This window comes from Anguilla anguilla, chromosome 1 (assembly GCF_013347855.1).
Source record: "Anguilla anguilla isolate fAngAng1 chromosome 1, fAngAng1.pri, whole genome shotgun sequence".
Classification (NCBI taxonomy): domain Eukaryota; kingdom Metazoa; phylum Chordata; class Actinopteri; order Anguilliformes; family Anguillidae; genus Anguilla; species Anguilla anguilla.
This window is the reverse complement of record NC_049201.1, coordinates 18,190,878-18,202,094: the sequence shown is the minus strand read 5'-3', so window position 1 is coordinate 18,202,094 and position 11,217 is coordinate 18,190,878. Positions and strand designations below refer to the sequence as shown.

The following is an 11,217-nucleotide window of genomic DNA, read 5'->3' as shown; positions in this document are numbered from 1 at the left end:
CTAAGGTATTTTACTTAAATAGAGCAGTAAAAACTCCTTAATGTAACAACTGCTTTAACCTTGAACACATAAAATAAGCATAGAATCATTTTATGCTGTGTTATTAAGGAAATTGTGTGTATAATAGCTAAAGCAACTTCGCATTTCGGTTGCGTTTTTGCACACTGTCCTTAAAATTCCCGGTTAGCCACAGGCTAACACTAGGGTTTATAGTTTTACGGAAGCATATCATTCTGATTGGACCTCATTATCATACAGCTGAATAGTTATCCCCCATCGCTTTTACAATCTTAAGTAAAACGCCGCATGAAAGAGGCACTGTGCTTGGATTTAATGAGGGACACGCGACCCAACAATAAGAGGCACGCGGCAATCGCTTGGGTGAGCGTCAGGGGCGCACGGTGTAGCCAGTCAAACAAGAATTGGCTGTAAACCTAAGTTACAAATTGGAAAGATATCCACTCTGCATATGAAATACATTAGCATGGCCAGTAGCCTACACCGACACGCTGCCAAAACATGCATAATAGCAGTGTTAGTTTGCTTTTTAGTAAGTTAACCTTAGGTCTTGTACACATAGCCCACGTGCTTGATATGTGTGTGAAATATTGTGCTATTTTCATTTTAATTTAGTACATTAAAATAGGGGGGGGGGGGGGGGGGGGGGGGGGGACGTTTTAAAATTGTCCTGCTTTCAAAACGTATTCGCAATATTAGCTAAATTGAGCATTAGTTATCCATAGCAATTTCTAAATTATAATGTGTAAATGAATTATATAAGAAATGGCGCAATTTGCTCTAATATATATTGATATTCCTTCCCTGCCTCATCGGAAGAAATAAAAGCCAATACCTGAAAAAGACCTAGTGTTACTCATAAATTCAAGGACCAGAAATTTTCATATGATCCCGGTGCATGTGAGCTATCAATAATGCAATGCGATAAGACCAAACACAATAATGAGACGTAAAGTAAGACTGTGATTTTTATTAAAATTAATTAAATGAAATATCGAATTAATATGGCTAGCGAATATGTGTGTTCATACAGCTACACATACATTTATATATGCACTCATGTGTGCTGCAAATATATCAACAGATGCTCGGCTTGTTAATAATCAGTCTCTCTCCTTTGGTGGTCAGCATAGCGGTGGGGTATTAAATCTGGGTATGACTGTGTTGTCGGGGAGGCGGGGTGGAAAGTGGGCGGTGTTTACTGATGGACAGTTTATATAATGAGCAGCACGGACACGAAGCAAGTATATAAACTGCGGGAGGCGACAAACATTCTCCATTTAGGAATAGTAAGCCTGACAAGCAGCGTCTCCACTGCGCAGCTATTGCCACTACAAGGAAAGACGCGCGTTTTTGAATGAGCAAAAACACGAGTGGCATCGACACGACATCAAATGAAATAACATATTGGAGTGTATGCACAAGCACGAAACGAAGGGGGCAGCAAGCTCTGGATACAGATCCTGATATGTTTTCAACCTGCATTGCTGGATAACCCAGGATTTTCAAAACCTACGCGTGGTTTGGAGTTACTGAGAAGGGGCTCTGCAAACGAGCTCGAAGAAGGATATATTTTTACTTTTAGTTTTTCGTTTATTTTATCTTGACCACTTGGAATAGGAGCGCCTTGAACGGAACAGGTTATATTGAAGGCGACGCACAGCTGCCAAGGAGAAACGGGAAGGATGGCAGCTTGGTTCACCTTTAGCATTGCATTTAGCATAACGATATCAGCGCAGGTAAATTGCAATGCCCTCTGTATTCTGGATCCCGGGAAATGCTTGGGCAAAAAATACATTATGATTGTGTTTTCATTATATGTAAAATGATGTATTACTCGATGCTTTATTTTTTCTTAAGGTTTTGGGATCCGGTGTATTCGAGGTGGATCTTCATGATTTTAAGAATAATAAAGGATTACTGCAGAATGGCAATGCATGCAAACCTGACTGCAGGACTTTTTTCCGAGTTTGCCTGAAGAATTACCAGGCTGTGGTATCACCAGGTGATTGTCTCTTCGGCTCAGTCATTACTCCTGTACTGGGAACGAACTCGTTCAGTGTTGTGGAAGGTGACAGTTTCAGCAAACCTATTCGCCTGCCGATCAACTTTGGATGGCCGGTAAGACACCTGATGCTTGAGATTAAATTCACCGATAAGTAATTAAATATGAAGCCAAACTATAACTTTAAGTTTAAGAATAACTGGCATCTGTTCCGAAATACGTGTCTATTTATTGTTACATTGTTGCCTGCACTTTTAATTGGCTAACAACGGAAAGCTAGTCGGTTCACAGAAATTATATTGGTAGGTCTGAAAGTAAACAACGACAATATGTATATATTATATATATATATATATATTTTTTTTTTTTTACAAAACATCATATTTTACATATTCCGAGCTTCAATTTCTGTTTTACAGACTCGAATGTTTATTCGTTTGTTTATTTTGTGGGTTACTTTAAAAAAAAACAAAAAAAAAAAAACATTTTTTTAATTCATTTGTAATTTCTAACTTCTCTTCTTTTAGGGGTCTTTTTCTTTAATTATCGAAGCTTGGCATTCTCCCTCAGCAGACCAACCTGTAGGTAAGTACAGCAAACTTTTCGCCACCAGAGGGTGACATGTCTCCATAGTTCATATAAACATGGTTCGTGGGGAGTTATAAATTACTTATATTGCCTTAATACAACCATCAAAGTGTATTTACGTTTTGAGTAGTTTAGCTTAGTGTTAAATTAATTGGAATTTCATCAGTACCTATTCACGTTATTTGTTGTTATGTGCTGCATAACACTTTTTTCATTCTTATACTCCAACACAATTGCACTTCCTCTAGTTTATTTTTGGCGTGGGAAAGTGAGCTGGTCTTTGGTGAGAATATTTAAACCTTGCCAAAAACCTTCTGACTGCCTTTCCTGTATTTTACACCTTTTTCTGTTCCGCCCTTTGGAAAGGGAATAATGGTTTGAGAATGTTTTGCTGACATAAAGGAAGAGGAAATTTCAATCGCAGCACACTGTGCACTTGAAAGAAAGGCTTATGGGCTTTGATATGGAGCAAAATGAAACCCGGTATTCAACCAGCTCACCATCTGTTATTCGAATATCCTAGTGAAAATGTGTTTAAGAAGCTGTTCAACACTTTATGCCAATCATTCATGGACATCCACAAATATGTTAGCCATGTCCAGTGGAATAAAATCAGCACGCCATTGGAAAATGCACCTCTAATTTCGTTTGTATTTTGTCCCCTTCTTTACAGAAAGAAACAACACCGAATTATTGATTAGCTATTTTGCCATCAAAAGAAAGTTGGAAGTAGGGGATGAGTGGTCTCGGTATGTTCAGACCGGGAATCAGACAGAGCTAAGCTATTCATACCGGTTCATCTGCAATGAAAATTACTACGGCGAACGTTGTTCCAACATGTGCGCGCCCAGGGACGACCATTTTGGCCACTACACCTGCAACCCTGATGGGCACATATCCTGTCTTCCTGGCTGGAAGGGAGAATACTGCCAAGAACGTAAGCAACCGGAGAGAACAATCTATTGGCCTAATAGTACTTGGGTTTGCTTCAAAACATTACGTTTCTTTAAAAGTTTGATATATTTCAACATGATGGCAGTGCAGCATTTAGATTATTTACATATCTGCCGTGTTACAGTGTGGTGGACACCTCCAATGTCTGGAAACTGGACGTAAACCGTTACAACAGCTGTCCTGGTTTCGTGGGCATGGCAGCATTTAGTTGTGCTTTTCTCGCTTAATCCAAGAGGCAGAGTTGTAAAACGAAAGCCAGTGATAACGCGGCCACTATTCATTCACAAGAACGTAGGCTACAAAAGTAATCGTAGATATCACGCGGCATATCTGTTTATCACTGGTGAAGTGATGTGGTGAAATTGTTCCACCTGTCTCCTTCGGGCTACGGAGAGTCCAGTAATATATCTTAAAGCCTTAATTTTAGTACAATGTGAGTAGCTGGGTAGGTACATAGAATTTCATACATTTGCGTGGTCGAGAGATTCTTAATAGATTAGAGTAACACTAAAATCATATTTGGCACAAATTCTGGGACTGTAAATATATTGCTTATGTTGGCTGTGTTAAACTGTGTCGTACAGAAATTAAGTCGATGCTTGTTGTTACCTTAATGAAAACAACCGGAAACCGACGTACTGCCCTTGTCCTTGCAGCAGACATGTTCAATTTAAGGTTAATTTATAATTACCATGTGTTGTTTCTGAATGTGGCGCCAGGGCAAACCAAAAAAAGCTGTGCCGCTGCCGTCCCATTTTTGCTATTCAGTACCCGGACTATTTACCTATAAATTAGCAAATGAGTGCTTGAGAAACCTCCCCTCTCCTCCATCCATCTCTCAGGTTTCTCCCTCCCTTTTTGAACGCGTGCGGGGTTGCTTAATCCCAGGCTAGCGTTCTATTAGAAGAGCAGCACGCGCCGGGTTAATCGCAGCATTATTATCCGCCACGCGCCACTAAATTGCGGTCTCTATTGTTGAGTGGGAGCGCAGCAGCTGCAAATATGGTTCGCACAGCGTACAAACAACAATGGAGCAGCTGTCCGCTTTTGAGAGCAAGCATCTGCTCAGGGCTAACCAGCCGTTAAACACTAGCCTTGTAACCATGCAAAATCAATGTCACATACAACACAACACGGCAGTAGCAAATTAACAGACTTCCTTAGCATACTTGGATAACAGGTTCGATTCCGTTTCATTTAAATAGAAAAAGGATAACGATGTCATACAAATAAATAAATCGAAGACAGCAAAGCCAGAGCCTCTAAAAAATAAATGTTTAGTATGCTCAGTAGTGTAATGATAACCCAAACGTAAGCAAACCTTTTTTTGAGTGCATGTGTATGGATGACTTGTGGCTTGGAGGCGAAGCTAATGTCTGGTTGTCTTTTACATTATAGCAATCTGTCTTGAAGGATGCAGCAAAGGAAATGGAAATTGTTCCCAGCCAGGGGAGTGTGTGTAAGTATATAAAGTGAATGTTAATTCAGCACTGGATTAACAAATGTAGTTGAGTCCTGTCAATATGAACACATAAATTCATTTTTTATCATTGAATAATTTTTTGCTTGCTTTGGCAGTCTATTTGTTCAATAGTCTGCTTTTCCTTGGGTTTGAATTTTCTTTTTCAATATACCAGCATTATTCTTGTAATACCATTCCAGTCCACCACAAGGGCTGACCTAGTTAGAGGATAAACCCTTAAAATGCAACCTTGTTATATCTGCATTTGATTCTTTCTGTTTAATCTGTAAAATACAAGATACTGTCTGTAGCTGTGCACTTAAACACTCTTTGAAAGTCTCTTAAAAAGCACTTGGGGAATATATAGAAACTTCACTCAAAAGCATTTGAGGATTTATTGAAACAATGTTAAAAGACTGTGGGCTAATTTCACTGACACAGATCAATCTTAGTACTGGACTCAATTGTGTTTTGTATGGAGAATCTCCATTCAAGATAGAATTTAGTCTATGACTAGGCTTAATCTGCAACTGTGAAACTAGCCCTGGATGTTTTAGAGAACCATTCTGCATACTTTGGGAATGCAATGGTTTCAAGTGATAGTTTAATTTCAGGGTTTAAAAAAATATTGTTGAAGTTTTACTGCATATTTTTGATTGCCAGTTTTTATGCACAGTGAAGGATACTTTAGATATTTGCATAAATTTGTGAGGATGTGACAGCTTTATCAAGGTTGCTGTTGGGGAATTCAGGGATTGTGGCCTAGAGCAAGAAAATAAGTTTCAAGTAACTCCAAGAATCAGTTTGCACAGGAATGTTATATTTCCAAGGATTGTACCTATGAACTGATTCATTTTATTGCATTTATTAACAATTACAGACTTAAATGAATGTTTTCGATCGTACTGCCATTTATTTCCCTCTTAGGTTGCATGCACAATAGGATTAAATTCTACCTTTGTAGAATAATCTGCACGTGTACACCCTCTGGAGGCATAACGTCACTGTAAAAGCTACTTTGGAGCGAGTCAACGTGTGTTTAAGCTTTAGACCACAAACACCAAATGGCCAAATATCAGCAAGTGAAAGGCAGCAAGTTGTCAGAAACGTCTGTAAAGATCTTGAAATATATTATTCAACAGAAAGTGAACTATAATTAGCAGTTTAAGCACTGAACCCTTGTATCAGTGCATTGGAGGGACTGGGGATGCTATGGATGTGGGCAATAGAGTGTGCCTTTGATTGCCTGTAATGGGGTGGTGGTTTGTTCTGGCAGGTGCAGGAAGGGCTGGCAGGGAACCTTCTGTGATGAGTGCGAGAAACATTCGGCCTGTCAACATGGCACCTGCGAGCAGCCCGGGCAGTGCAACTGCAAAGAAGGCTGGGGAGGACTCCTCTGTGACCAGGGTAAGGTATCGGTCCCCTTTGCCTCTATGCCCCACCACACTGGAACACATGGGGAAAGCATGGACGTGTGCAGCACTGCACCCGCATGCTACTGTACACTTAGGAGGGATCTGTAATGCATGTGCGCAACTTCCAGTGAATGCTGATGTTACGATTAGTAGTGTATCATAGTTGTGTTTGAAAACCCACAGTAGAGTAGCACCACAGCTGTCTAGCTTCTCTTGTGTGAAACGCCCTCTGACGTGCCCTGCTGGTGTGTCCGAGCAGATCTGAACTACTGCACCCACCACAAGCCCTGTCGCAACGGAGCTACCTGCATGAACACGGGGCAGGGAAGCTACACCTGCGCCTGCCAGCCAGGGTTCACAGGGGTGGACTGCGAGCTGGAGGTCAGGGAGTGTGACAGCAAGCCCTGCCGGAATGGAGGGAGTTGCATGGTAAGCCCCGGAGGATTCCAGTTTCCCACGGCAACAGCACAAACAGAATTTCCTGTTTTTGTTTTTCGTTCATCTGCGCGAACCTTTTTCCGCCGATGTGAAAGAATGTAAGCGAGTGACCTCCTGCCACGGCATCGCCTCGCTGCACAGGCGCCCCTGTCAAGTGATGCGGCCCCTTCATTTAAACACGATTTCACGGGCATATCCCAAATAGGGCAATGACAGTTGATAAACTGTGAGCCTGCGTAGGATGTTTCACCGTGGGGAAGGGGTTATTCTTAATGGCCGCCTGATTGTTTTCCAGAACCTAGAGAATGGCTACGCGTGCGTGTGCCCTCCAAGGTTCGAGGGGCCGCACTGTGAGCACAGCCTGCTGACCTGTGCCGACTCACCCTGCTTCCACAATGGGAAGTGCCATGAGAAGGACAATGGGAGGAGATACGTCTGTGAGTGCCCCCCTGGATTCACTGGGCTCAACTGTGAGAAGAAAGTGGACAAGTGCACGTCTCTCCCGTGTGCCAATGGTACGCAACAAATTCCTCTCCCAGGACATTCTGACAATGGTATTAAATAGAAGCTCTGACCCATTGTCTACAGTTTAAACAATTGCTGGTTTCCAGGCTGTAAAATTGCTTCTGCTTGTAGTGAAGACAAGACTATTTCAGCTGTGCTCAGCCTTAAAAGCTGCAGCATTATTGAAATTTGCTACCTGTTTTTCCCCAAAAACAAGAAATGGGTCTGAACCAATTATTCCTGATGACTAACCCTAGAATTAAGATCCAAAAAATGCTAGTAGGTGGCATTGTTGTTTACTTGTTTAGTTTTTATTTACCATTCTTTATCTAATGGCAGCTTGTGTTACTTCTCTGTGTTACTGTTCATTATTCCTCCATATTTATGCACTACAATTTCTAATTAGGGTCTCTACGGAAACAAATGCATAAGCATTCTGTTCTGTTTTAAATGAGATCCCTTGGCATTTCTAATGCTGTTGGTTGTGTTGTGTTGGTCATGCAATGGACTGACTAACATATCTATGTGTGTGTGATATCTATGGTTTCCCCTGCTTAGGCGGCCGCTGCATTCTCCATGGAAACATGCGCATGTGCCACTGTCGGACCGGCTTCACGGGTCAGCACTGCGAGATCAACATCAACGAGTGCGCCCAGAACCCCTGCGCCAACGGCGCCACCTGCGTGGACCGCTTCAACGACTTCAGCTGCGTGTGCCCCCCGGCCTTCACCGGCCGCAAGTGCGACACGCCCCTGGACGTCTGCGCCACCCAGCCCTGCCTCCACGGGGGGACCTGCGCCGCCAGGGGCCGCGGGGATCGGTCCTTCACCTGCGCCTGCCCCGCCCACTACACCGGCCCTCACTGCCAGTTCTACAACGTGCCTTTGCCCGTCACCCCCAGCCCCACCTCCGGCGGCAAGCCCGGCGACACCTTCCACTGGGCGGCCGTGTCCCTGGGCGTGGGCCTGGTGGTCCTGATCATGCTCCTCTGCATGGTGGCCACCGTCCTCCGTTACATGCACCGGCAGAGGAGTCAGGAGGAGCAGGACTCAGAGACCATGAACAACCTGTCCGACTTCCAGAAGGACAACCTGATACCTGCCTCGCAGCTGAAGAACACCAACAAGAAGGTCGACTTGGAGGTGGATTGTGCGCTAGAAAAAACCAACTACAAACACAACAACTACCACTTGGACTACAAATCCTCCAAGGACTTCAAAGATGATCCATCTCAAGAGGACAAAAATCCCAACTGTGAAAAATGTTTAGAAGAGAAAATACCACTGAGTAGAATGTACAGGTAAGGGGGACAATTTTCTACAAGATTTTTCAATCAGGTTGCTTACTGGATGTAAAACTTATAGACTTCACAAGGGAAATATGTTTGGTGCATGCATTGTATTATATAGCTTACATTCCCGTGACTTATCATGATGACTGAATGAGCGGAATTACCTTGTAATATTATCTGTGCCGCGCTGGCTGTGACACACACTCACACGCACCTATGCATTTGACCTCAGTGACGCAGATTTAGAGAGCACTGGTGCTGGTAGGATCATCAGCCAACCAAATCTTCCACACGGCATTTAGCCCCTGAAACTCTAACCTGTGTTTATGCTTATATGCATAATGTTTTTTTCTCTAATTGTCTCACTTTCTTCAAAATACCGATTCGCCCGATCATTTGCCATTCCCGATTGGGCCTTTCTTTTAAATAGTCAGCTTTTCTAGGAAGCATATCATATTCCCCTGAGTTGTTTGAGTGGTGAATTTGACAACTGTTGAAGTGTGGATGAGCTTGTTTTGTTCGCATTGGTGGACTGCATGTGGTGTTCTTCTGTGTTTTAATGTTAAAAACCTTGTGATTTGTGTTTGCAGTGAAAAGCCAGAGTGTAGGATATCAACGATATGCTCCCCAAGAGATTCAATGTACCAGTCTGTGTTTGTAATAGCAGAGGAGAGGAATGAGTGTGTCATAGCAACTGAGGTAAACACTGATTTTCTTTACATTTTGCCTGTTGTCTGCATGCTTAAACCTGTGGTATTTAACACTGTCTCATTTACAGGAAACAGCAATCATGCATTCTGTCCTTGCAGAATTTTTGGTGGAACAATGAATATTCATGTATATAATGATAATTTATTTATGTAAATCTACAGGCAACTCAAAAATGAGACCAGACAATTTAATAAATTAAATGGAAATGCTACGAGTTTTTAAAAACTCCGAAGCAGTTGTATTCTTAAGGGCTTTTTTTCTTAGTTGTAATAATGTGTAACAATAGAAATAGAAATGAAAACATTTTAAAAAACAATGTTTTATGTAGGCTAGGTATTCATGGATGCACGTGTGCATGTCTGAATAACGTAAGCTTAGCAACCTTTGATTTCTCTTAATTTGTCTTTGTCCTGTGATTGAACTCAGTGGTACTGAAAGGAATTCATAAAGTCACGATTGTAATAATAAAAACAAGGATATGAAAGCATAGCCAGTATAGAGAAATAACATTTATAATAACCAGCTATAATAACCAGTATATTTTTTGTTATCATGGGATGCAAGGGTTTCCTTATTCTTATCAGTTATCTTGAATCTCACACATTTCCCTTTCCGCTTTTCTAGGTATAAACTGTGGAAGATATGAAAAAAAAAAAACACTACCAAGGAGGAATATCTTCTGGACTGTTTACAAATATAAAAAGAGACTGGGATTTATTTAAATGGAAATGCTGCTCTTTAAAACTTGATAACTGGAGGGAGCAGTTATCTGCTCTGCGAATGCAATAGGACTTGACCTTTGACCAGGAGTTAGAATGTTCACGAGTGACTAAATCGTGGGTCAGACGCAAGACGTCTTGGACATTTCGCCTCGGGTGGTCATGTGACGGACCCACGGCGATGGGAAGCGACAGGATAACTGCGCACCTACGACAGCGAGCAGATGCCCCGCAAAGCTAAACGAGTTTCCCTCAGAAGATGCCCCGCCTTGGCGTGACGACCAGCGAAACACCGAGCAAGCGACAGCTTACAATACTGTGGGAGGATCTGACCAAGTCTAGTCACCTCCCAGTGCTATGCAAGAATAAAAGGGAAATGAGTTGAATTCTCCAATTTGGGACAAAAAAAAAAACTAACTAAACATTTCTTGAAGAAAAAAAAACATACTGGAGACGGTTCATTTTTAGGAGAATGTCTAAGATGCATGTCGACTGTGTAAAATGACTTTTGTTTTTTCCAAACGTTGATAAAGATTGTATGCTGCCCAAATCACAGAGCCTTAAAAATGGGTTTAAGAGCTAAATTGGTGCCCCACTCGTCTTGGATCCTTTGCACAACCGAAATGAAAGGGATTCTTTTTATTCAAAAGGGATTTCGAGAGAAAACCACGGGACCACAATACACAGTGCAGTGCCAGTGGAATTCAAGACTAAGTACAATTACTTATTATGCAACACTGCCCATAAATAAAGACAAAGAAGAAGAGTTAAAAGTGACTATCATACCACGGACTGCCTATAATTAGTACTGAAATTACAGAACCAATAATGTTATTTTTTAAGATTAGCATTTCACTAGTTAATTTAAATATTATGAAGCACTGATCTTTCTATGTTTTATAAAATTATTTTGTATATAATGTATATTTATAAGGGAAAAATGTCTGAAGTGTACATGTTATTCCTTCAAACTGTTTTTAATTTGATGTCTGCAAAAAAATGAATTTATTTTTGTTTTTTGTTTTGATTTTTTTAAACAATGAAAACATTCCTGGTACACTGTTGTTTGTTGGTCTTATTAAATGTTGAGAATGATCAGATAACTGGAGACT

General features: G+C 41.5%; 1 protein-coding gene across 1 annotated transcript; it reads left to right on the top strand.

The window, feature by feature from the left end:
* Positions 1-1,265: 1,265 nt before the first annotated feature.
* LOC118214880 (delta-like protein 4) lies at positions 1,266-10,778 on the top strand. Its single transcript, XM_035395162.1, has 11 exons — positions 1,266-1,757; positions 1,879-2,139; positions 2,551-2,608; positions 3,285-3,548; positions 4,964-5,024; positions 6,304-6,434; positions 6,702-6,871; positions 7,176-7,395; positions 7,943-8,684; positions 9,266-9,374; positions 10,011-10,778. The coding sequence occupies exons 1-11, from the start codon at positions 1,704-1,706 to the stop codon at positions 10,014-10,016; spliced, it is 2,076 nt and encodes a 691-aa protein (XP_035251053.1). The 5' UTR covers positions 1,266-1,703; the 3' UTR covers positions 10,017-10,778.
* The last annotated feature ends 439 nt before the right edge of the window (positions 10,779-11,217 follow it).

Coding starts and splice junctions, on each gene's coding strand:
- LOC118214880 (XM_035395162.1), top strand. CDS start 1,704: ATGGCAGCTTGGTTCACCTTTAGCATTGCATTTAGCATAACGATATCA. Junction 3,549..4,963: donor GGGAGAATACTGCCAAGAAC/GTAAGCAACCGG, acceptor TTTACATTATAG/CAATCTGTCTTGAAGGATGC. Junction 6,435..6,701: donor AGGACTCCTCTGTGACCAGG/GTAAGGTATCGG, acceptor GTGTCCGAGCAG/ATCTGAACTACTGCACCCAC.